This window comes from Amaranthus tricolor, chromosome 13, assembly GCF_026212465.1.
Source record: "Amaranthus tricolor cultivar Red isolate AtriRed21 chromosome 13, ASM2621246v1, whole genome shotgun sequence".
Lineage (NCBI taxonomy): Eukaryota > Viridiplantae > Streptophyta > Magnoliopsida > Caryophyllales > Amaranthaceae > Amaranthus > Amaranthus tricolor.
In genome coordinates this window covers 12,904,440-12,929,055 of record NC_080059.1, presented here as the reverse complement: position 1 = coordinate 12,929,055, position 24,616 = coordinate 12,904,440, and the positions used below count along the sequence as shown (strand labels likewise).

The 24,616-nt window shown below is 32.5% G+C and overlaps 1 protein-coding gene across 4 annotated transcripts in view; it reads left to right on the top strand.

Moving 5' to 3' along the window:
- Positions 1-8,886, top strand: part of LOC130798077 (filament-like plant protein 4) — a 38,356-nt gene extending 29,470 nt beyond the window's left edge. The window contains exons 1-7 of one of the 4 annotated variants that reach the window (XM_057660936.1): positions 1,282-1,670; positions 3,755-3,807; positions 4,250-4,372; positions 4,889-5,156; positions 5,226-7,647; positions 7,789-7,846; positions 8,037-8,886. In XM_057660936.1, the coding sequence (XP_057516919.1) occupies positions 3,760-3,807; positions 4,250-4,372; positions 4,889-5,156; positions 5,226-7,647; positions 7,789-7,846; positions 8,037-8,477 (3,360 nt within the window). In that variant the 5' untranslated portion in view covers positions 1,282-1,670; positions 3,755-3,759 and the 3' untranslated portion in view covers positions 8,478-8,886. Of the gene's footprint in view, positions 1-1,281; positions 1,671-3,740; positions 3,808-4,249; positions 4,373-4,888; positions 5,157-5,225; positions 7,648-7,788; positions 7,847-8,036 lie in introns of those variants that run through there. The other 3 variants (XM_057660934.1, XM_057660937.1, XM_057660938.1) reach the window with 3 other exon arrangements.
- Positions 8,887-24,616: the final 15,730 nt, after the last annotated feature.

Sequence of the window (24,616 nt, the reverse complement as noted above, 5' to 3'; positions counted from 1 at the left end):
AAATTAAATAAAGAAATCTACCATAGAAATATATTAGTAAACATTACTCCTATAATATACTTCACTATCTTTTCTTACACTATTTAGAATTATTTAGGCAATTAAAGTTAGCACACTAAATCAATTTGGATAAAAAAACATAATATGAGTAAATCCAATAATTTGTCATTGATATAGTGAAATAGAACAACCCAATTCTCTTTCTTTCACTTACTTTGTAAATAAAAAATGAAAATCAACTAATTTACTAAATGCTTAACTGCTTAAGTACATAATACTTTTTTAAATGTTATATTATTCTATACTCTATTAACAAAATAACAAGACTTTTTCATTTTCATTATGTCACTTGTATAAACTCATTAATCAAATGGGCATAAACTAACTAATTTATTGAGTAAATTACTTTAAAAACCCTTGAAAAATATGACTTATAAATCAAATTGAAATACTTTAGACAATTTTTTTTATTAAACATTACTTAGAATAATCCAATTTTTTCATTATTTTCCTACAATAATCTCACGTATTAATAAATCACGAATAATCTCAACTTTGGAGGGTATTTTCCCAGAGAAAACTCGGTAACCTAATGACTTGTTACAACAAGTTTTATTTTTTTAAAAAGAAAAGATAAATTAAAATAAAATATCAAAAAAAATGTTAGAGTAATGTTGAAAAAAATTCTGATATTTTTCATTATTTAAAATTTTTTGTGTAAATTTTAAAAATCTTTCTCTAATTTTACATAAGTTTTCAGTTTATTTTTGAGTGAATTACCTACTATAGCGGATCATCGAGTTACCCAAGTTTACTTTAGAAAAATACCTCTAAAGTTGGAATTACTCGTAATTAATCAATAGGTAAAATTATTATAGAAAAATCATAAAAATATTGAATTATTCTAAGTAATTTTATTTTATTGTAAGTAATTTTTTTTTTACTTTTAACTTGTTACCCATTTTTTCAACTAACTAAAAACACTAATTAAGACGACTTAACACCTATCAAACACCTAAAATCTTGTAACAACCTAAAACCAAATCTCCTTTGAAAATTCCAATTTCAATTTCCAATTTCTTTTATCCATATTTTCTTTTAAAAAAATTGTGTGCTTTAGAGCATTTTGACTAAAGATGTTTATTCGTTCATCTAGCCGATTTTAAATCAAATATTTCAAGTCAGTTTAAAATTAAATTTTATAACTAAATTATGTTTACATCATAGGAAATCCATCATAAAGTCACATGAATGTGAAATCGTCATACCTATTTTAAATCTTTTAATTTTAAATGACATCTAAACATCAAATAAATAATTTTTTTAAGTATTGTTTCACTTTCTAATCTTTTAATTTTAAATGACATCTAAACATCAAATAAATAATTTTTTTTGAAGTATTGTTTCACTTTCTCTCACCTCTCACATCTTCCAATTCTCCACTGTCCTCTGTTCATCACCACCAGTCCACCACCTCCCCTCTTACTCTCTTTCCTCCACTCCATCACCACCTCCTCATTTTTTCACTTCCATCTTCACACCCAAAATTTCATTTACATACCCACAATTTCATTTTAAATTTTTTACAGATCTCATCATCATTCTACAACAACTTCACTAAATCATCAAATACCCACTTTCTAATCTCAGCTCTGGTTCTTTTTATCCGGGTAAGTTCCATTTACTCGCTTATTCAATAATTCAATATTACCCATTTGAGAATCCAATATTAAATATCTTTTGCTCTTGTTTTTGGATTGTTCTTTGCTTGATTTACCAAATGTAGGATTGTTTTTAAATTTCTCCTCAATTTGGATCGTTCTATATTTCTTCAAATTTTCGGATGTTTGTTGTTCATATTTAGTTGATGATAGTATTGAGTTTTTAAATCCGGATGTTTTCGATGTCACTCCAACTCAGACAAGAATAGATTGTTGGCAAATTTAAACAAAGCTTAATTAAGTAGATTATGTTTTCGAATTTACTTAATCCAGAAATTTTCGTTAACCCGAGATTTATTTATTTTTTAATGATAAAAAATTGTGGTTAGTGGAGTATTAGTTAGTACTACTTCTTGATTTTGATTGGCTGGATTGTAATATTCGAGGTAATGGCGTTTTGGACTATTCAAAAATTTTTGATGTTTCTGGGATTTTCTAAAAATGTTATCAAGTAATTATTTCTATGTATACATACCATAATAATAAAATAGATTTGATTTGATTATTCCGTGATAATGGTTTGTTTAGGTTTCTAATTGTAATATTAGCAGGTTTATAATTGTTATGTTTAATGGGTTAATCGAGGAATAAAGCTAAGAATAGAATACACCCATCTACGTTTTTTATTTTATTATACTTCTATTACACTCTAAATTTATCATCAAAATAGTATAAATAAATCTATGTAATTGATTTTTATATTTTTATTTGTAATTTCTATATATTCCTAATTTTATAGGTATGAATATCATATTGTTTTGTGCTTTGTGTCAAGAAATATTTAAAAAATTTCGGAAGAAAGCGAATCCCTAAATGCTTGAGTTGTTGAGTTGTTCATTCAGCTCATCGTGTCGATTTCAGCTTAGGCATTTTGAATTGGTTTGTATCAAGCTTTATTTTCACATTAGTTTTTATATAATTATAAATCTATTTTTTTAAATTGGGTTAAAATTCAATTCTCTTATAAGCTCAGATAAAGTTCATCTCGTCAATTTATGTCTCGAATGTCTCTGCTAAATGCATGGAAAAAAGAAAATTAATTAATAGGAGTAAAATTTAAACTTTGTTACAAAGGTAAAAAGTAAAGTCTTCAATGACTAATCCATAAATTTTAGAAAAAAAAGTTTTGATATTAGATTTTTAGGTTTAGTACTAGGCGGTGTGATATACTTCTCTATATTAGTTATTATAATTTATATTATACAAAAGTGATGTTGAATTGTAAATATAATTCCAAATTAGACATTGAATTTATTTCTCTAAAATATATAAAAATATAACTTCAAAAAATAATGCAAGTACATATTATCATGATTAAATATTTTGAATACGTAACTTTTTAAAGCAAAAATTAAATACTAATTTTTTAATTATTTATCGAATACATCACTTTTTTATTTAATTAAATATATCAAGTTTTAGGTTATTTATATAAAATTGCTATAATAAATTATATAAATACTTTACCTAATTTAGTTCTAATTAAAAAAAATCAGATTCTAGATTAGGTAAATATTATTATGTAATAAACAATATTTTTATTTACTAAAATAGAAGTATTAAAATTTAGGTACTGTTTTTCTTTCTTTGACTGAGCTCAGCTCCCAAACCATTATAAATTTATAATCTGTTAGTTGTGTGAGCTTTTTTTTTTAATGCATATTCAATGGTTATTTCTAAAAACATTGAGGGAGGACCATAAAATGTGGCTGGAGTTGAGTATAGTTTACTGCATCATTACAATTGGTACAGTATTTACTTCCTTGTTTTCCCAAGCATCCGCCTTAAATTCTGTTCAGTTATCACATAAAGGAAGCATGCTACTACTGCTTCTTTAGCTTTCTTTCGCTCCTACTGAATTTGGTTAGAGCCGTTTGTTGGATAGAAGGCTAAAAACGAGGGCAAAAAAACAAAAAACAAAAAAAAATTTTTGGGTTTTTAAAATTTAACGACAACAATGCCAAAGTTTTAATCCTAATATACGGGGTTGTGATTTTGTTGTTTCTTTTTCTTTTGGAGGTGACACCTGACAGCTGACATGAGCCAAAGCTACTCTGTTGATATTACATGTTCTCTTATGGAAAGGGTTTGATACCTTGCCCTCCTTCTATGCACATTGTTTGACCTTTTTGGTGTTTCTTTGTTGCTCTTTTCCTTCCACTTATATTTATTGGTACATTGTATTCTCTGTTTTCACTCAATGCTTTAAGGTTGATATTTTAATGTAGTGCTGTATACAACTCATTCTGTATGCTTGGCTTCTGATTTTTTAAGTTCTTTATCATGAATGCTTTGATACTGGCCTTGTTGAGGAAGGTTTGCTTTTGACTAATACTTTAGATAACTGTAAATTTGCATTTGATGATATTATAAAGAATTCTATGATTATGCAAGTGTTTTGAACATTTAGCATACCTATTGTGAATTCTGAGATTATGCTACTATGTTTGACAAGTATTTACTTCATTCTAGGCGGTATTGTGGTTTACTTTCAATTGTGGTTTACTATATTTTACGGTTAAATGCAGTCTAAGATGGAGCGTCGAAGTTGGCCTTGGAAGAAGAAATCATCCGATAAGTCAGCTGCGGAGAAGGTTATTCATACTCTGGATTCTGCTGCTGCGGCTTCTGCTGAATCCCAGCCAGATAAGGTTGGTTTTAAACTCTAACCTGAAACATTAGCTCTAAATTCTACCCCATAAACTTATGTTTACGGCGCATTTGGTAACCGGTACTAAATAGTGGGAATGGTAATGCAATATTACTGTAATTTTGGTAAGAATATCTCTTCATAAATTTAATGGCCATACTTATTCTCCTTCAACAAGCTCATTTTCTTCACAAAATTCATTCCAATGCATTACCACTTGAACATGTGGTATTACGTGGTAATGTAAAATTGTAAACAAAAAAACATTTTATGATCAAACTTTCATTTCCATGCTAATGACATGATACATATCATGAAAATTTTACACTACAACTCATTCTCATTACCACCAATTAGTACCATTAACCAAACGGGCCGTTAGCACTATTTATTTCGGACTTGTGATGCTGGTTGGATTGATAATATGGCAAGCTAGCAATTATGCTTGCGATTCAATTGGGTTAATTGTCTCCATCATTCATCTCTGTGATTTGCTATTCCACAATTTTTTTTTCAGGGTCAGGATAAACACAAGAAGTCAAATTATGTTCAAATTTCTATCGAGTCGTACAATCATTTGAGTGGATTGGAAAATCAAGTAAAGATATACGAGGAACAAGTAAAAGTATATGAAGAGCAAGCCAAGGCCTATGAAGATCATGTGAAAACAATGGAGGATGAAATTAACGAACTTAAAGAGAAAGTTTCGTCCGCTAATTCAGAGATAACTACGAAGGAGGAGCTTGTCAAGCAGCATGCAAAGGTGGCTGAGGAAGCCGTTTCAGGTATGTGATACTCTTGTTTTAATATAAGGTTCACAAGTGTATATCCTTACTAGCCCCGCTCTCCTGCAGGCTGGGAGAAGGCTGAAGCAGAAGCTCTATCTTTGAAGAATCATCTGGAGACTGTGACTTTAGCAAAATTAAGTGTGGAGGATAGAGCTGCGCACCTCGATGGTGCTCTAAAAGAATGCATGAGACAGATAAGAAATCTGAAAGAAGAGAATGAACATAAGCTCCAAGAAGTTACATTAACTAAGAACAAGCTGTATGACAGAATGAAGCTCGAACTAGAAACAAAGATGGCTAGCTTGGATCAAGAGCTCATGAGGGCTGAAGCCGAGAGTGCTGCTCTTTCTCGATCGTTGCAGGAGCGTTCTAACATGGTTATCAGAGTTAATGAAGAAAAGTCAAAAGCTGAAGCTGAGATTGAGCTCTTAAAAAGTAATGTTGAATCTTGTGAGAGGGAAATAAATTCCTTAAAATATGAACTCCATATCGTTTCGAAGGAGCTAGAAATTCGTAATGAGGAAAAGAATATGAGCGTCAAGTCTGCGGAAGTTTCTAACAAGCAGCAGATGGAAAGCGTGAAGAAAATAGCCAAGCTAGAAGCAGAGTGCCAAAGATTACGTGGTCTTGTGCGCAAGAAGTTACCTGGTCCTGCTGCACTGGCCCAAATGAAGCTGGAAGTGGAGAGCCTTGGTAGAGATCATGGAGAAACTCGCCTGAGAAGGTCTCCAGCAAGGCCTGCTAGCCCGCAGTTTTCACCTAACCCCCACATGTCTACACTGCCTGAATTTTTACTTGATGGTGACAAGAAATTCCAAAAAGAGAAGGAATATCTCACTGACCGACTCTGGGCCATGGAAGAAGAGACGAAGATGCTGAAGGAAGCATTGGCGAAACGCAACAGTGAATTGCAAACTTCTAGGAGTATTTGCGCCAAGACTGCTAACAAACTTCAAAGCTTGGAAGCACAAGTACAAATGTTGAATCAAGAAAAGGGTATTACAAAAAATGAAATCCAAGTTCAAGCTGAGCGGTCTTCTAGACGGCATGCTAGCAATCCTCCAAGTATGGCATCCTTTTCTGAAGAAGGAAAAGATGATGACACAGTTAGTTGTGCGGAATCATGGGCTTCTGCACTGATCTCCGAGTCATCTCATATGAAAGAAAATAACAAGGATAAATCTATGAAATCTGAAAATGGGAAACATTTGGAGCTTATGGATGATTTTGAAGAAATGGAGAAACTGGCTCGTCTATCTGATGACTCGAATGGTTCTATGTCCATTTCAGACAGTCAGCCCAGTAAGGCTGTCAATTCCGATGGAAACAGCACAAGTTTACTATTGAAATCAGCACTTGAATCAGATTCACCGGCCAATCCTTCTGCTTTGGGAGATTTGGAATCAGATTTGAAACTTGAGACAGAACCATTGCCTTTTCTGAACTTGCGATCCAGAATATCCAAGGTGTTTGACTCCGTCTCCAATGAATCTGACCTTGTGAAAATTTTGGAAGATATTAAGCATGTTGTCCAAGAAGTGAATGATACTCTTAGTCCACACTCTATAAACTGTGTCTTTGAGGAGAAACACTGCTCAGACAGTGCTGCTGATCAGCAAGCTATACAAGGGGATGTTGTGGTTACTACAGAAAAGGAAATTTATTTGTCTGAAAGTCATAAGATGAATGGAAAGATCGAGAAACTTAGTGAAGAACTCGCAGCAGCTATATCGCAGATTTATACTTTCATTTTGTTCCTGGGGAAAGAATCTCGAGCAGCACATGGTGCCTCCATTGATGATGATGCACTAGGCCATAAAATTGAGCAGTTCTCCACCTCCTTCAACAGAGTAATGCGCAATGAGATTAGCATTGATGATTTCATTTTTGTGCTCTCTGATGTAATGGCTAAAGCTAATAAACTTAGCTTTCGTGTCTTGGGCTACAAGGGTAATGAAACAGAAGTAAACGGTCCTGATTGTATAGACAAGATTGCTTTGCCTGAAAACAAACTGCCCTTAGGAGACGGTTATTCTAATGGCTGTGGTCATATCTCTGAGTCTTCTTCCAATCCCGAGGTTCCTCAAGATGCCAAGGTGATGTCGGGCTTTGAATCGCATTCATGCAAATGCTCTATTGAAGAATATGAACTGCTAAAAGCTGAGAAAGAGAGCATGGAAAGGGAATTTTCTCAATGCTCTCAAGATCTGCAGACAGCTAAATCTCAGTTGCAAGAAATAGGGCAACAACTGGCTCATGTCCATTCAGAGCTGGCATCTTCCCGGAACATGAATAGTTTGGCTGAGACTCAGCTAAAATGCATGGCAGAGTCATATAAGATGCTTGAGAAACGAGCGGAGGATCTTCAGAGTGAAGTCAATAACCTGAAGTCGAAATTGGAATCTGTAAATAGTGAACTCGAGGCTGAAAAAGTTAATCATCAAGATGCTTTAGTCAGATGCAGAGATCTTGAAGAGCAGCTACAAAGGTAGATATGATAATGCTACCTCTCTTTACCATTGTTTACTCTTCCTTGCACAGGGTTTATTCGTAGATGTAATGGAAACAATTGACCCATACGCCCTTCGGTGTTCTTCATTGCTAACTTGCTTATGTTGTATTTTCATAGGAACGAGGGATGTTCAGTGTGTTCTTCAGCTGCAGAGGCAGATGACAGATCCAAACAGGTACAAAGCTGACGGGAATCTGATTTCCCCTATTAACGACTTAAATGTATTTTGACAAGTTTAAATTAAGAACTAAGATAAAAATTCCTTATTCCGTTAAACTACGAAAGGTCGGATGGAACTTAGCTAAGTATACCTCATTGCAGAATTTGTGCTATAGTTTTAAACTGAACTTTTCTTACATGTACAGGAAAAGGACCTGGCAACTGCAGCAGATAAACTAGCAGAGTGCCAAGAAACCATAATTCTCCTCGGCAAGCAGCTGAAAACCTTGCGCCCTCAATCGGGGTCCATGGGTTCACCCGACAGTGGGAGGAGTCAAAAAGGTGAAAGCCTTAGTGAAGAAGAGCCAAGTATAAGTGGGATGAGCCTGGATTTGGATCATGTTGAATTGGATACTGCCACTTCCACTCATCATTCAAGGCTAGGTTCCGGATCACCTTCAAACCTGTACAATGCTCCATATAGCACATCAGACACTGAAGGAAATATCCAAAGATCGCCTGTGTCGAAGAATCCAGTACACATGCCAACCAACTCGGGATCTTCTACTTCATCAACTCCCACACCAGAGAAGCACTCACGTGGGTTTAGCAGGTTCTTCTCTTCCAAGGGGAAGACCGGCCACTAAACTGCAACACAACACAAAATAGAGATCATGTGTGTTTCTCCAGGTCATATCATTCATCTCACTTACTAATTTTAGTTGCTTATTGTTGAGTTCATCAAAATCATAGTGAGTATCAGAAGTGAAAATTTTAACTAGTTTTCGACATGTCAAATAGGTTTTAGGAAACTATACTTGTGAAGGTGGCCTTGTTTGGGTTTAATTGGACAATCAATCCTATTGATGTTAAATTTTGTATGAAATATGGGTGTTTATGATGTATACACTACACTTGTGTATTCTAACCTGCTGTATGGCTTCTTGCTTTAGAAACTCTCTGTTTTTGAGGTGTCCTCCTTCCTGTTTGGTATATTTACATTGTACATATGAATACACATGAAATTTTTTTTAGTATAAAGTTTATTGATGTTAATCTGTCATCTTTTCGATTGTTCCTGTTAAAATATCTATTATTACCTACATGTGAGTTGTTCCACGTCGGATAAACAGAGGAGGATATGCCACTTGGGGAGTAACTACTACTACCACTTGGTTTTGGGAGTGACCTCCTTTATGTTTGTATGTGCGTTACCTCTTGTTTTTCTTGTTTGGGTTGTCCAGGCCCATTTTGCTAATTGACATTAATCTGTCTACCAAAGGCGGTGAAGAAACATAAAGAACTATAGTATTAATGTTTGATGTTACATCTGTTTTTAAAATTTTGGTTCCCAAAAGTGAATAATTAGATCAGAGCAATAGCTAAGTATACTAAATTAATTTAGGGGCCGCTGTGTATTCAGACATCTTGTACATGCTCAGCTCTACCAATATTGCTAAATAAAAATCGTTCAAGAATGTCGTAAAACTGGCAGTTTTCTTTGTCAATTAGTATTAGGAAGATTAGCTCACCCACTATATATGCAAGTCAACAACCCACTATTTTATCGATGTGGGATCTTGTCTCACATATGAAGTATTTCCAACACTCCCCCTCACATGTGAGCCACATCATACCAGGAACTACCTTCGGCTCTGATACCATATTAGGCCGTGACAATTCGTCACATAATTTTCACCGTGACCCACTCGTGTGGACACGGGACACCCATGGACTTGGGCCCACAAACCCACGAGTCAAGAGCGTTGACTTGCACATACACTTAGTGAGGTTCATTGTTTCCCAAAACCATATGGTAGTAGGAAGATTAGCTCACCCACTATATATGCAAGTCAACAACCCACTATTTTATCGATGTGGGATCTTGTCTCACATGTGAAGTATTTCCAACAATTAGGAATGGAAGAGCAAGAAACTAGTCAGATAATTGAAGTATTTACTTATACACTTATAAAGAATATGAAACAGATGATATCAAACTTTCTTGGCATCCATTGTTGAGTTAATCTTGTGGCATAAATCAAAGCTTATCAAAAGCTCTTAGAGTTTATAACATTTGTTAGGCTTTAACCATCAGCGAGTACCTAGTGGTTTGCAATTCTTTAGTAAGTACAATATCAATTTGTTTAAAATGGGTGCAACACCAGAGGTACCCATATCAAAGTATATTTTGGATTCTGAACGAGAGGAAAAAAATAAGGGAAATTTCACATGCCAGCATTTAGTTTTCATGAAACGTTAGTGGTAATACTTTTGTAAGATTTTTCCACATGGTAGCATCTAATTTATGCACTATTTAACTGCCGTAGCATTTTCCGTTAAATTCTTGTTAATATTCATCATTTTGTAAGATTTTTCCACATGGTGTATCCAGTTTTTGCTCTCAAATGTTTAATTCACCGATTAATTTATCAACGCCTTTAAATGTTGTAACAATTAAGTAGATATATATTAGTGCTTGAAATGCATCTTTTGCACTTATGAAATGCATATTTTGAACTTTTAAATTGCATCTTTTGAATTATTTATTACTGTTTGTAATGCACCTTTTGAACTTTATAATGCCAATAATTTGAATGAAAATAAAATTATTACAAGGGGTGTTGATAAATTAATTGGTGAATTAAAAGTTAAAATGATGAATTAAACATTTAAGAGCAAAAACTAGATGCCACCATGTGGAAAAATCTTACAAAATAATGAATTAAACAAAAATTAATAAGAATTTAACGAAAAATGCTACGGCAGTTAGATAGTGCATAAAATGGATGCTACCATGTGAAATTTCTCAAAAAAACAATGGCTCCAAGCCTAGTATAATGAGAAAAATTGAACAAAAAGCTTAATTGGATAAAAATTTTCCAAAATATGTTTGGGAAAATTTAGTTCCCAAAATAAGCATCTGGCAGTCCTAACCTACTGTTTGGTTCCGTTTATTGTTGATAACAGCAAACAAAACAAATGCTAATAAAAAAATCAAGAAGTTTATTCATTGAGCGAACAAAAGAGATAAAGTCAAAATACTTTATTACATTTTTAGTGTTATAAATAGCGAACAAACTAGTGATATTCTTCATACTTTTGATTGATTTGTCGTCTTTTATTTTCCGCATTCTGTTTTCTCACTCTTCTTTGGAAATGGAAGACTCGAAAGAAGCCTTCCAAGTTTCTATTAATTCATGAAACTTCTGCGTTTAGTAATACACAATTTATTTCTTCAATATATTCTCTTCTTGCTTGGGAAATTGGAAATCCATTTATCTTATCTTCATATCAAACCAAAACCTTATTTTATTTAGGCAAAATTATAAGAAACTACCTGATCTATATCCTTTTTAAAAAACTACCTTATGTAAAAGTTTTTACAAAAAACTACCTTATATAATACAAATCTTTACAAATGATTACCTTTTAACGAATTTCGTTTGTTGACCGTTACTTTTGGCCGTTGACCATCACGTGAGACTCACGAGACTTTAAAAATCTTTCCGTTCTTCTTCATCTCAATTTGGCTTTCCTTGGATCTTCCAATGGATTAATCGCCTTATCTTGTGAGTATCCCGATTATTCATTATTTGTCGGCATTGTTCTGTTCAACCCCTCTATTAATTCATATTTTGTACCCGATAGTATCCCAGATCTATTTTACAACATTTTGTCTAGTAATTATTCATCTTCAGAGCCAAATGACATAGTATGAATATAGATCTATTCCTTTCAGATTAACTTAAATGCAACAAAATTATTCCAATTATATAAGTTAGAAGTTGCAAGTGTGTCAATCAACATTTATATAGATCAACTTCTGGATTATGAGGCGGACCTCATATATGAACTTCATATTAGGATCTGACATAAATTTATAATTTTCAGTAGAATTTATACGGTTTTCTGGTAGACAGAATCAATGTACAAAAAAGGAGTCATTTCCCTAAATAATGCAAATTCATAAAGTATTTCCCATTTTGCTTGAAATGGAAAACTAATTCCCACATTACCGTCCACGTAGAATAGCTTTGAGAAATATATATATTTTTTTTAATATAACCGCTACATGAGGTAGCGGTTTTATTCAGGGATCTGGAGTAAAACGCCATATGAAATGGCGGTTTGGTAATGGGAATTTTTTTTTTTAAAAAAAAAAAAATATGTTAAGTAAACCGCCACTTGAAGTGGCGGTTTGGTAGCAGTACAAAACAGAATTTCGAGCTTGGTTCTTCATTCCATTATCTTCTTTGCTTCTTGCTTCTTGGTGCCGGTATCTTCTTAAAAAAAAAATTCTTCACTCTCATTTACTTAAAATATACAATTCCTCTCATTCAACTAAACTAATCAACTACATTTCCATCATTTCCTTGTAAAGTAGATCATTTTCATCCTCATCTAAGGTATGAATAAAACCCTACTTTGTTTTCAATATGCAAAATTTTTTTTTCATTATTGTTTTCAATTGAAGTTATAAGTACGTTGATTGTTTATTACATTCTCTTGTTTTCATGATTTAAGCTTACATTTTACACATTTATAGTTGAATTTTAGGATTTGGTTTGTATGCATATAAAGTGTTTGATGAAATGCTTCAATGAAAGTTTATTACTTTGTAGGGTTAGTTTAATGGTTTTAGTATATATTCATGGTATTTTTAGCTTTTATATTTGTAATGAACTTTCTAATAAGTGTTCTAATACCTTAATATCACAAATTCTTGTATTCAAATTTACACTTCCTTTACTCACATGTTTATACTTGCAGAATATGGATCATTATCCTGTTATAGTGTATTGGGGTGGGGAAGTAAGTTATACTGGATCCGATGTTGGGTATAATGGAGGATTAAATATAGTGATGTTTATCCATCGTCAAAATACGACTTTTGAGGTGTTTGTTAGCAAAGTCTATGATGTAATTGGTTGTGATCGCAACTCTTATATGTTAAAAATGGAGATGAAATACCCGGTGACTGGGAAAAATGTGTTAGTCCCGATTAAGAATGATGAAAGCATAAGTGCTCTTGCTTATGCGGCATCACAAGCCCCTGGAACGGCAATGGAGGTTTATGTTGAATTGGTTGCAAATTTGGATAATGCGAGGGAAGTCATGACTAGCATGGAACTTCCAGAATCAGGTCCTAGTGTACGCCATGATACATTCACAGAAATGTTAAGTAACCCAAATTACGTTAGTGAGCACTTGGATGAGTTTACCTCTCCAACGCATTCACGTGGCATTGGTGGTGGTGTAATGAACACCTTTTCCACGAGTCACTTGGGTAGGCTTAATGCGAACGAGGTTGACTCTTTAGAACAGGAGGATGAGCATATTGATTCTGATTCAGAAGAGGATGATGAAAGAAGAGAAGCTCTAGATGCAGCGATTAGAGATGGTGCTCCATCTCAAGATTGGCTTAGAATTGATGAGGTTGATCAAAGATTGATTGATGCATGGATGACCTGGAACGATGACAACTCCATGAATGAAAATGGAGACTTTAGGATAGGGCAAGAGTTTAGCTCCTTAGACCACCTTAAGAAGAATGTTAAAGCATGGGCGATATCTAACAATAGAAACTTCCGTGTAATTGAGTCGGAGCCTTCAAAGTACGTTATCCAATGCACTAATGCGGAGGATATAGGTTGTGAATGGAGGATGCGAGCTGTTATGACCGCAACGGGTTCATTTAAGATTGTGCGATACAAGGGTCATAATCAAGATTGCTCAGTACATTACAGTGATGACCATCCCCTCCTTACTTCTGAATTTGTTGCTGATCTTATCGTGGATATGATCAGAGTTGATCCAGCGTTTAAAGTGAAGTCAATCGTTAATTTTGTAAAAACCAAGTACGGATTTGTTATAACATATAAGAGAGCTTGGTTGGCAAAAAATAAGGCTGTAACAAAAGTATTTGGGGATTGGGATAAGTCCTTTGAGGAGCTTCCAAGGTACATGCAGGCGCTAATGCAATCTAATCCAGGAACAGTGGTTCAATGGGAAGTCCAACCGACAATGGATCCTACGAAAGTGATGTTTCAGCGAATTTTCTAGGCTTTCAGACCATCCATTAAGGGTTTTCCCCACTGTCGTCCCCTTATTTCTATAGATGGTACACATTTGTACGGAAAGTACAGAGGCACACTTATGATTGCTATGTCGATAGATGCAAATTCTCAATTGTTCCCACTTGCCTTTGCCGTTGTGGAAGGAGAGAGCAACGACACATGGAGTTGGTTCTTGGATTGTATAAGGCATTATGTTACTAAAAGGGACGGCTTATGTGTTATATCTGATCGTCACAAGGGAATTTTGCATGCAATGAACAGAGTTGGAAAAGGTTGGGAAGAACCATATGCATTCCATCGATTTTGTAAACGTCATCTAGCTTCAAATGTGCATAAGAAGTTTAAAAACATAGCGGTTAAGAACTTATTTGGAAAAGCTTCTGAACAGACAAAGATTCGGAAGTATAATTTTTACATGAATCGCCTTAAAGAGTTTAATGAGGACGCGTACAAATACTTAGTGGATGGTTCTATTCCTGAGCGCCAATGGACTTTGATTCATGACGGTGGGCATCGATATGGAGTGAGAACTACAAACAGGTCTGAAGCGTTCAACGGCGTTATGAAAGGGGCCAGGTCACTCCCAATCACTTCATTAGTTAGGATGACATTCTTCCGGGTAAACGAATACTTTTCCACAAGGAGGGATTTAGGGAGAAACAGATTAGACAATGTGTATGCGAAGAAACCAAGTGATACGATTGATAAGAATGCTGAAAAAGCACGCTTTCATGATGTTAGGATATATGACACAGTGCGTGGGATATTTGAGGTCACCACTGGTTGTGGCAATAGGATAGCAGGAAAAGGTGGAAAATCCTACATGGTTGACCTCACAGCAACATCATGCACATGTCAGAAACCAACCATCTTCAAGTTACCGTGCTCACATGTTCTTGCAGTCTGTCGAGCTCGTAACATATCGTACGATGCTTTTGTGGACCCTTCATTTCGCACTACAAAATACGTATCGACATATAAGAAGTCTTTCATGCCCGTTCCAGACATGTTCACTTGTGATCCTTGGAATGGTCCTACAGTTGTTCCAGATCCCTCAATGAAGCGTGGAAAGGGTCGTCCGCGGTCAACTCATTTACGGAACGAAATGGATGCACCGTTGACGCGTCCTCGAAACACGTGTAGCTTTTGTGGATTTAGTGGTCATAATAAGAAAACATGCCCTCGAAGGTCAAGAAAGTATGTTTTTTTTTTTAATTTTGTAATAACATGTTAAATCTGATAATATTTAAATGATTTTTATAACACTTATGTATCTAACAGCGATCATGGCGATGTCGGGCCCAGTTGATCCATCAGTGCTTACGCTTCAGGCGACACACAGGATTATCACATATCAGCGTACTAGTTGTATATTCTTATATAACTTGAACTTCTTGTATGAGTTTCCATAATTGTAATATATCTTTGTATTATTTTCATAATTATTTTTTTCATAATTATTTTTTTCAAAACAAGCCGGTTCGTAATTGATTATTATGGAATAGATGGTATTGAACTACTTTAATGCATGTTGCGTTCACTATTTTAAAATGAAAGAAAAAAAAAAAAAAATCAGGCCACAAGCAAACCGCCACATGAAGTGGCGGTTTACCTGGACCAAACCGCCACTTGAGATGGCAGTTTGCCTTGACCAAACCGCCACTTCATGTGGTGTTTTGTGCTTAAGGCAAACCGCCATCTCAAGTGGCGGTTTTGTCTGAAAAAATAAAAAAAAAAAAAATTTCCACGTGGACGGTATTGTGGGAAATACTTTCCCAAAAATGCAAAGTGTGAATTAGTCTTTTTTTTAGCCATAATCTGGGAATAGACTCACAAAAAAGAAAATTAAAGGTGAGAAAAAAAGTTACTCGTAAGCACGTAAAGGAACGGGAAGAAAAAATCGTCACCTATCACGTGAATATGGAGAAAGGAGAGAGGAAAGAGTGAGAGAATTAATGGATGATCCACAACCTACAGATTAATTGAGGTAAAATTTTCTATATAAGGCAACTAGAAGCATACTTTTGGGCTAACCTAAAAAGAAAACATCAAGATCATTCCCCCTCCTCACCCCCTCTATAGGTCCGCCATTAATGTTGGAGCTTTGATTGGCACTCCGATTTTGTGTTCAAATGGAGGAGATGAACTGATTTTGAAGAGACGAGATGAAGGAGAAGGAAAGATTTTTAAAGTCACATGAGTCTCACGTGATGGTCAACGGCCAAAAGTAACGGTCAACAAACGAAATCCGTTAAAAGGTAGTCATTTGCAAAGATTTGTATTATATAAGGTAGTTTTTTGCAAAAACTTTTACATAAGATAGTTTTTTAACAAAGGGGTATAGATTAAGTAATTTCTTATAATTTTGCCTTTTATTTACAACATTCTATCTTTTTTGCCAAATTCTTTCGTCTAACCCTAACTCATAATTTAACTCGAATTTCATTACCATGTTCAAGCAGCGTGAATAAACTTATCTTAGGCCAAAGACCTGATGATGAATTAGTAATTAGTTTGTATTTAAGGTGTTTAAGGCTCCAAGCTTCAAAAAAGTAGATTTTTAATTTCTAAAAATGATATCTAAGCTCTAAAATAATAATACTTGACTTTTTAAAAGTTGATGATTATTGATTTAAGAAGTGATAAGATCAAGCTCCATTTGATTCTTCAACTAATAAAAAGTGTATAATAAAATTTTAATGAAGTGAAGATATAAGAAAAAATGGTAGAAATATTTAATGAAGGTGGTGCAAGTGATCTCATGGCTAAGGGGTATTTATAATGAGTTTTGGGCAATTTTATAGTTTATAAGATTATATGAAAAAAGAGTGTTATGAGTATAGAAGAAGGTTAAGTTGTGTAAGTGATTTAGAGTGTGTAAGTGAATGTGTAAGAGTTGGAGTGTATAAATGAATGTGTAAGAGTTTAGAGTGTAGAAAAAGGTTAACTTATGTAAGGAAATGATGATAGTTTATGTAAGTAATAAACATTATGGGTTAATATAGAAAGGATTAAAGTTTATCAAATTTGTATTCTAGTTTACAAGTGAATATGTTTTAGAATAATGGGTAAGTTAAATTAAGGTTTGATTATGAAAATATGATATTTTACTTAGAAAATTTTGGTTAAAACTATACTTAATGTTAATAATAAAAAAATGGTTAATTTTTAGGTATAAAATAATTAAATCAAAGTTGTAAGGTTGAAATGATAAGTAGTAAAGTTAGTTTAAGGAAACGTAATAAAAACGTAACGCTTTAACAAAACCGTAAATATAATATTAATATTTTACTTTTCGTAGTATAAAATAATAAAATAATATTTTAGAGCTTATAAAGAAATTTAAGAAAATAATGTTTTTTTAAAATTTAATATTTAAAAGAAATTACAAAATCAAGGATTTAAGAATTAAAAGATAATTTAAATTAGATAATCAAAGAATTAGGAATTCAAATTAAAAATTCGGATAATTAATCGAAAAATGAAACTTAAGAATTTTAAGCTTGTTATAACGTCACACGTCGGAGTTTAATTTTACCTCATACTTAAACTTAAGTTTAGGTCCTCAGTTCTCGTTTTCGCTCTTTGTTAGGCACCAAGATATTATCTCTGCTATTTACATTTAACCCATCGGATTAGCCATTGTTACAAGATTGCTTTGATCTATAAAAATCCATCTAATTTCTACCTAATTATAATTAGGATAAGGCGTTACATTTACGTTATTTGTTTTTTCGCAATTTCTAATAATAATGACAAATTATAAAATGTCACTATAAATAACATAATATAACATTATCCATTATACTATAACTAAATAGTCCTTATATAGAAAAATTACATGTCAAATATGAAATCTAAAGATAACTTAATATTCCCTCTTATTCTACCTATTAGTCTTATTTATTTTTTGTCTCAATAGAAAGATTATTAATATCTATTTTTCATAATTTTTAATAAAAAAATCAATTAGAGATATTAAGGATTAAAATATTATCTCGATAAATACGAAAAACTAAATAAAACTAGTGGGTTGAATATGAAATAGTAAAAAACTTCAATAAATAATATCCAAATCGAATAATAAACTCAATAAAATTTACCTAAAAGTTGTACTGATTCCCTAGTAAAATAAAAGTCAAACCCAACATCTGATCTGCTAAAATATGCTTACGAATAAATTAATAAATAAGCAATTAAGAATATAATATGTTTTCTATATTCTAAAAGTTCATTTTACAAAAATGTCCTGAATTGGTTTAGAAAATCACGAATTTATTGTTAATTGAAAGTTTTTGAAACTTTCTTTTCCCCTCCCTCTATTTTCACTTTTCTATCTTTGTTATCGTTTTGCTATTTTTCTTCAATTGTCATAATTAATCCTCTTTGAATTGGTTTACAAATTTCGAATTTGTAATCGAAATCGATTTAACCCCATTTTAAAATGGACTTACAATTATGTAAAAATCTACACGGACGCAAGACTTGATTTGAAATCTACCCAAAACACTTGACTCAAAATTAACCCGATGAGGCGAATAAACACCTTTAGTTCACTCTTTTGCCTGCATTTTGAGACCCAATTTGTATCTAAAAAATTCATTATTTTTGACTTTAAATTAACCCGATAACCCAAATGAATACCTTTAGTTCACTCTTTTGCCAGCATTTTGAGACCCAATTTGTAGCTAAAAACAGTCATTATTGTTTGAAAATGACAGATAGAAAAAATATTAGAATTCATTGTTAATTATATTTATTACAAATTGATAATGCAAAATGCAAATTACAATTGAGAATTTGTATTTTTCCTTTGTTGATGTCTAAAATAAAACTTATAAAATACACTAAGAATAAACATGAAGATTATCTTTGTAACGACGACCATTACACGGAAACTTGATACTTGTTGTAGGCGTGTAATCACTTTCCTTTTGTGATATTTCCCCCACAAAGGTACTTGGGTTTTTGACTTGGAAATTCACAACGAGATACAAACAACACTACACTCCCTTAGTTTTTAGGGTATGTCACTTAACAACAAGCTTTGAAAGTTCTAACAAAAGTTAATTACTCTCTTGAAAGAACACAAGTGAAAAAGAGAGCAAGAATGAGAATTCAGAAAATTGGTGTAGTTTCCACTCTTCCCCAAGCCCTTATTTATAATACTTCAAGTATAGCAAAGGGTCATGGTATAATAAATCACCCATTAATGATCAACCTTAACCAAGATAATCATGAGCATTATTCCTTCCATTTACTCCTTCGTAACATCAGAATAGATATGGAATAAGTGATTCCAATGCAATTAACTCAAAAGAAACGTAAAGACACAACAGTAATCTCAAAATAAAAAGCCGAGTTGGCTTTTCTTGCTGACTCGATTTTTCAACATTTTTTTTGTCCTATCCTTTAAACCTTTTTTTAAACCTTGTATTTTAATACATATTGTCTCACTACGACATTAAACTATAGAGTAGTAATATTTTGTATTCCACTAGTAATGTGCTAATTAGTTGGTAAGGGAGAACAGCGTTTGACTTACGGCATTGAACTATATAGAGTTAGTAATATTTTCATATTTTTTCCACGATAATATTCCAAGATTTCTTCTATAAGTAGTATCACTTAACGAGTTTGTTTTTTTTTTTTTCTTGTATTTTTTTGTTTTGCTGGTTCTCAAATGTCATTAGATAAATGAAATTGTTTTGTTATTTTTCGTCAATTTCTTTTTTAGTCATCCCAGTACTAAGGACTTGTTTATTTCACCTTTGTATTTAGTGTCCAAAAGTCAAATAAAATATCTTTTTAGTTACGAATAAAGTTTTATCTTATTAAGAATTTACCAAAAATTCTCATCTTCCAAGTTAAATTTAACAAAAAAAAAAAATTTTATAAAAAAAACAAATTTAGCAAAATCAACAGTTTCGTAAAATTTTACTAATTTAGGGTCAATGGCCCATTTTATAATACTCGAACAAGGCCCCTATTTTCTTTGAGACGGCGCTAGTAACCGACCCTCATATTTGAGATAGTTAATATGCAATTAAGTCTGTTAGATGGTCAGTTTCGTCAATTTTGATTTGGATCAAGCTAACAAAAGAATAGTGTTTTGGGAAAGAATAAACCTTATGAAGTGTGTATCCAAGTTAACGCTTATAACTCGTGGGTTTGTAGGCTCGTGTCCTTGGGTGACCTGTGGGTGTGTCCACACGAGTGGAATCATGAGATGATTATGTGTCGAGTTTGCACGGTCTAAAACGGTATCCAAGTCGAAGGTGGTTCTTGGATATGATACGGCTCACATAAAAGAAGAGACGTTGAAAAAAATTTATATGTGGATCTCACATTACTAAAATAGTTATTGTGAATTTGCAAATAATATTATAACTAACAAACCTCATAAAATGTAATTGTAATGCATAACAGCATTCGCATTGGAGTCACCGAGACACAACAAATACAAGTATACAACCAACAACTTCAAAGTTTTAATTACAACAAGATATATCTGCCACATGAACCAATACCATATGTCCAAACTCTTGTTGCTATTTTTTTAATTTAAAAATTCTAGTTGCTATTACTATTTGTCAAACATCCCAAACATACTAGAAGTAATTTCATTGGAACAGATCGTAATGAACAGAATAAGTAATTATCTAATCTTAATCAAAATTAATAATGGTTTCTTGATTTAAGTAAACATTAATAATGAAATTCTAAATATTTTTACTTGCTTTTCAATAATACAGATTCTCATCCTTTCAAATAAACATAACCATTAACAAAAGTTTAACAATGGAAGTTAATTAGTAGTAAATTAATCTGAGTAACTCGCCTAATAATTATGATTCTCCTTAATCTCACTCTTCTTCACCCACACCAATCTTCTGCAATCTTCATTCCTTCTCCTTTGTCCTTGCCATGCATCCATTGATCTACTTCCCCTCACAAACACTTGCTTTTCTCTGTCCTTATTCACTTCACCCGTTTTCTCTCTCTCAAATTCCCAATTCTTGCGCATTCCTCTGTTCTCAACCCTACCATAACCCCCATACACCTTACTTGACCCTTGAATGGCAGCCATTGATTTCCAATCCCCTTTTCCTTCACCTTGATTCGCTCGCCTGTCCCTATTCGGCATATTAAATCCCCTGTGATTCGCTCTTGTGTGACCCCGATACACCGTACCAAACCTTTTCATCTCAGCCGTCGATCGTTCATTTTTCGACTTCGTTGTAGTCAGACTAACTTCCTTGAGCTTTCGTTCAATCTCTGCCGTTTGTTCATCTCCTTTTACTTGATTATCTAGTTTCTCAGCCATCTGATAATCTCCTTTCTCTTCAATGTCGATTTTCACCTCTGTGATCTGATCATCCACAACAATTTCCTCTTTCATTTGTTTCTCTTCTCTCTCCTCTACTTTGCGATTCTCATATTCGACCTTCCGATCATCCTCAGTACCAACGTTGATTTCACACTGCTTGTTCACTACTTGAAATTGCTTTTTTCCTTTAAACTTCTTGTAAAACGGTCTTTGATGTTTGAAATTAGAGTTTAAGTTTGATTCTGAACGGTTACATTCCTGGTGATTTGAATTTCTTCTTACACCAACAGAAACATCATTTTTTATGCTTAGATTTTGATTTAAATCCTTCTCCAGTTGCTGTTTCTTTTGTTGCTCCATCCATCGCTTTTGAAGATCGACTATGGTGATGTATTTCCTTGGAAGAGATGGACACTTGATTTCGTTGTCCGCCATTTTTTTTTCCCTTTTTGGAATTGAAATTAGATGGAAAGAAAATGAATTATTAGCCTAGAAAGGCAAGAGTGAAAGACAAAAACAGTAAGGAACAGTAAAGAAGCAAAGTAAATGAACGTTAGAGGAAAATTTATGGTTCTCTCTGATTAAATGGCTTTTTCATTTGTTTTTTACTCCGCGTTTTGAGATTATGACTTTGAGTTTTCAATAGTCTCTTTGTTTCATTACCGGCACAAATGCTAGGCGGACTTGAATCTAATCCGAAATAATTAAATAAGTCGAGTTGATCTGATTTGTTTATTAAATGGGTTAGGTTTAGGTTAAAATTTTAAACCTGAATCAAACTGTATAACTCATTTAATCAAACATGGTAATTTCGAGTTAAATCAATGAGTATAACCTTAACTTGATTCATTTAATAATTTCTTATTTTCATTAGTAAATGCAAAATAAACAACATAAAAACATAAAGTTTAAAAATAAAGCCTAAAAAATTAGATGTAATCAATGTTAAAAACCTTAAAATGAAAACAAAAAACTGTAAACGAGTTAAGTAGGTTGAAATCAAGTCGACCTGATATGTTGCAGGTCAGGTCAGAGTTGTCATTTTCGACCCAATTAACTAAACGGATTGAATTTGGGTCAAGGTTTTACAGACCTGTTTATATATGACCAAAATCCGAACCCAACTCAACCTGATCTGTTTGACAGGCCTAGTTTTAGTATTTACTACCTCTTACTTAGTCGCATTTATTTTATTCAGAGACAACATATTAACCTATAATATTTTTAATTGTAAATAACTAAAAATTACGAAAACTTGATATAATTTTTGCATTGACATAAATGTAATAAAATTTCACTTAATTATACATTAACATATAAATTAAGAGTAGAATATAAATGAAAAATGATAAGTGAACAATGACTAAATGAGAGAAGTAGGCAGAAATAGAGAGTATATTGATAGTTGTATTTTTAATGGTCATAAATTACATGCTAAATTACTATTTTTCCAAATAATAACAACAACAACAATAATAATAATAATAATAATAATAATAATAATAATAGTAGTAGGTGAAGTTTATAAAGAGATCTCTAACTCGGGCATCAGTGTTTACTGGGAAAAATTCGTTTCCTAGAGCAAGATTTATCCTTTGGCTTGCTATGCATGATCGGCTGAAGACAAAAAATAAACTTTTTACTCTTAGTGTTGTGCCTGATCTGTTATGCCCTTTATGTGGTATGGAGGTTGAATCTATCTAATACACTTTCTTTCAATGTGCTTTTAGTATACAATGTCTTAAGAGCATAATGTATTGGTTTAATATTGACACTAATGATGAGACTATAGAGAAGTTGTCTTGCAGGAAATGAAAATACACAATTATCAAAAAGAAGATTGTCACCTCTTCAGTCCGCAGTCTTATTAATTAGTTACACAATCTGGAATACTAGGAATGAATCTCTATGGAAATTGCGTGTCTCTACTGTAAATGTTATGATCAAAAAAGTAAAGCAAGAGGTTTTATGGAGATTTTTAGCCTTTCCTGTCAAGGATTTTTGTATTGATTAGCCTTGGTTTTGCTGTCTAATAGACAATGTCTGATAGATTGTCATACATTTAGATAAATGTATAGGCTATGGTTATGATGTAATAATTTTGACTCTTTTTGAATTCCTCCAATCCCTTATGCACATGAAGGATGGAATGTAGATATCCTTCTTAGAAGGTGGGTTTCACTTACGCACTAATGCAAATCAGGTGGATTGATTTGTCTCTTTTAAACCTGTTCTATAAATATTATGAAATTTTCATTTTCAAAATAATAATAATAATAATAATAATAATAATAAATATAAGTACATAATTTTGCTTTCACTTTTTTTCTACTCTTTACTTCGTTTGTCCTTTACCCCTCAAACCCACATCCTTAATGTTTATAGTTGTTTTTTTTTTAACATAAAGATACTTATCGTTTTGAGATAGGTTAAGAAAAGAGACAATTATACAAGATTCAAACTCAAAATCTAGTTTGATGCAAAGTCCCTATATAATATAGCACTACAACAATGTATTATTCTAACTTCATTTCTCGAATTTTTCACCTTATCTAGTGTATTTACATTGCATTAGGAAATATGAAGGGACGTGTTAAAAAAATAATTACCTTATATTAACTAGTCTTACACAAATTTATGGGTTAGATCAATATTCATGTATTAATATTAATATGAATTTGTAGAGTTTATGTCATCACCAATTACAAACACTTAAAATTGCATTGTAAGTGTGACATTTGGCACAACATGCTTGTAAAATGCATTGTAATAGTGACACATGGCACAAAGTGCTTATAAATTACTAAAATTAGTATATTGTATGATGATGATGATTCTTTAAAGGTGAAATTGTCAACTTTTCAACTACAATAAACGTGAAATTAATGGCCGAAAATTAGATAAAATATTACAAAATCTTTTTTAAAAAAATCATCTTTCTATTAAATGTTTTTAAAATCTGTTTAAATTAAGATTTTTAATGTACTTAAAATCTCATTTTATATTAATTAATATAATAAAAATTCAACTTATGAAAATAATAATGGAAGAAAAGGAAAAGAAAAAAAAAGCTCAAAACATCTTTTATTCAATATGTTGTGGATTTTATTGAATTGAACTTATAATAAAACTTGAATAAATTTCACATAGGTGTTTGAGTGTTAGCTAAATTTCACTTAGGTGATATGGAGTTTTCATAATTACAAAGAGGTCGTCTATTAACTCTAAACTTAAATTAAAATATATCTTTTAGAAAAAAATAATTTAAATTCATTTTTTTTTGGTAAATGGGTTTCCTTCTTAAATTTTTGTTTAATTTTCCATAAATTTTTTTAAACTTTTTCTCATGTAAAATTAAAACCATTAAATGTTATTT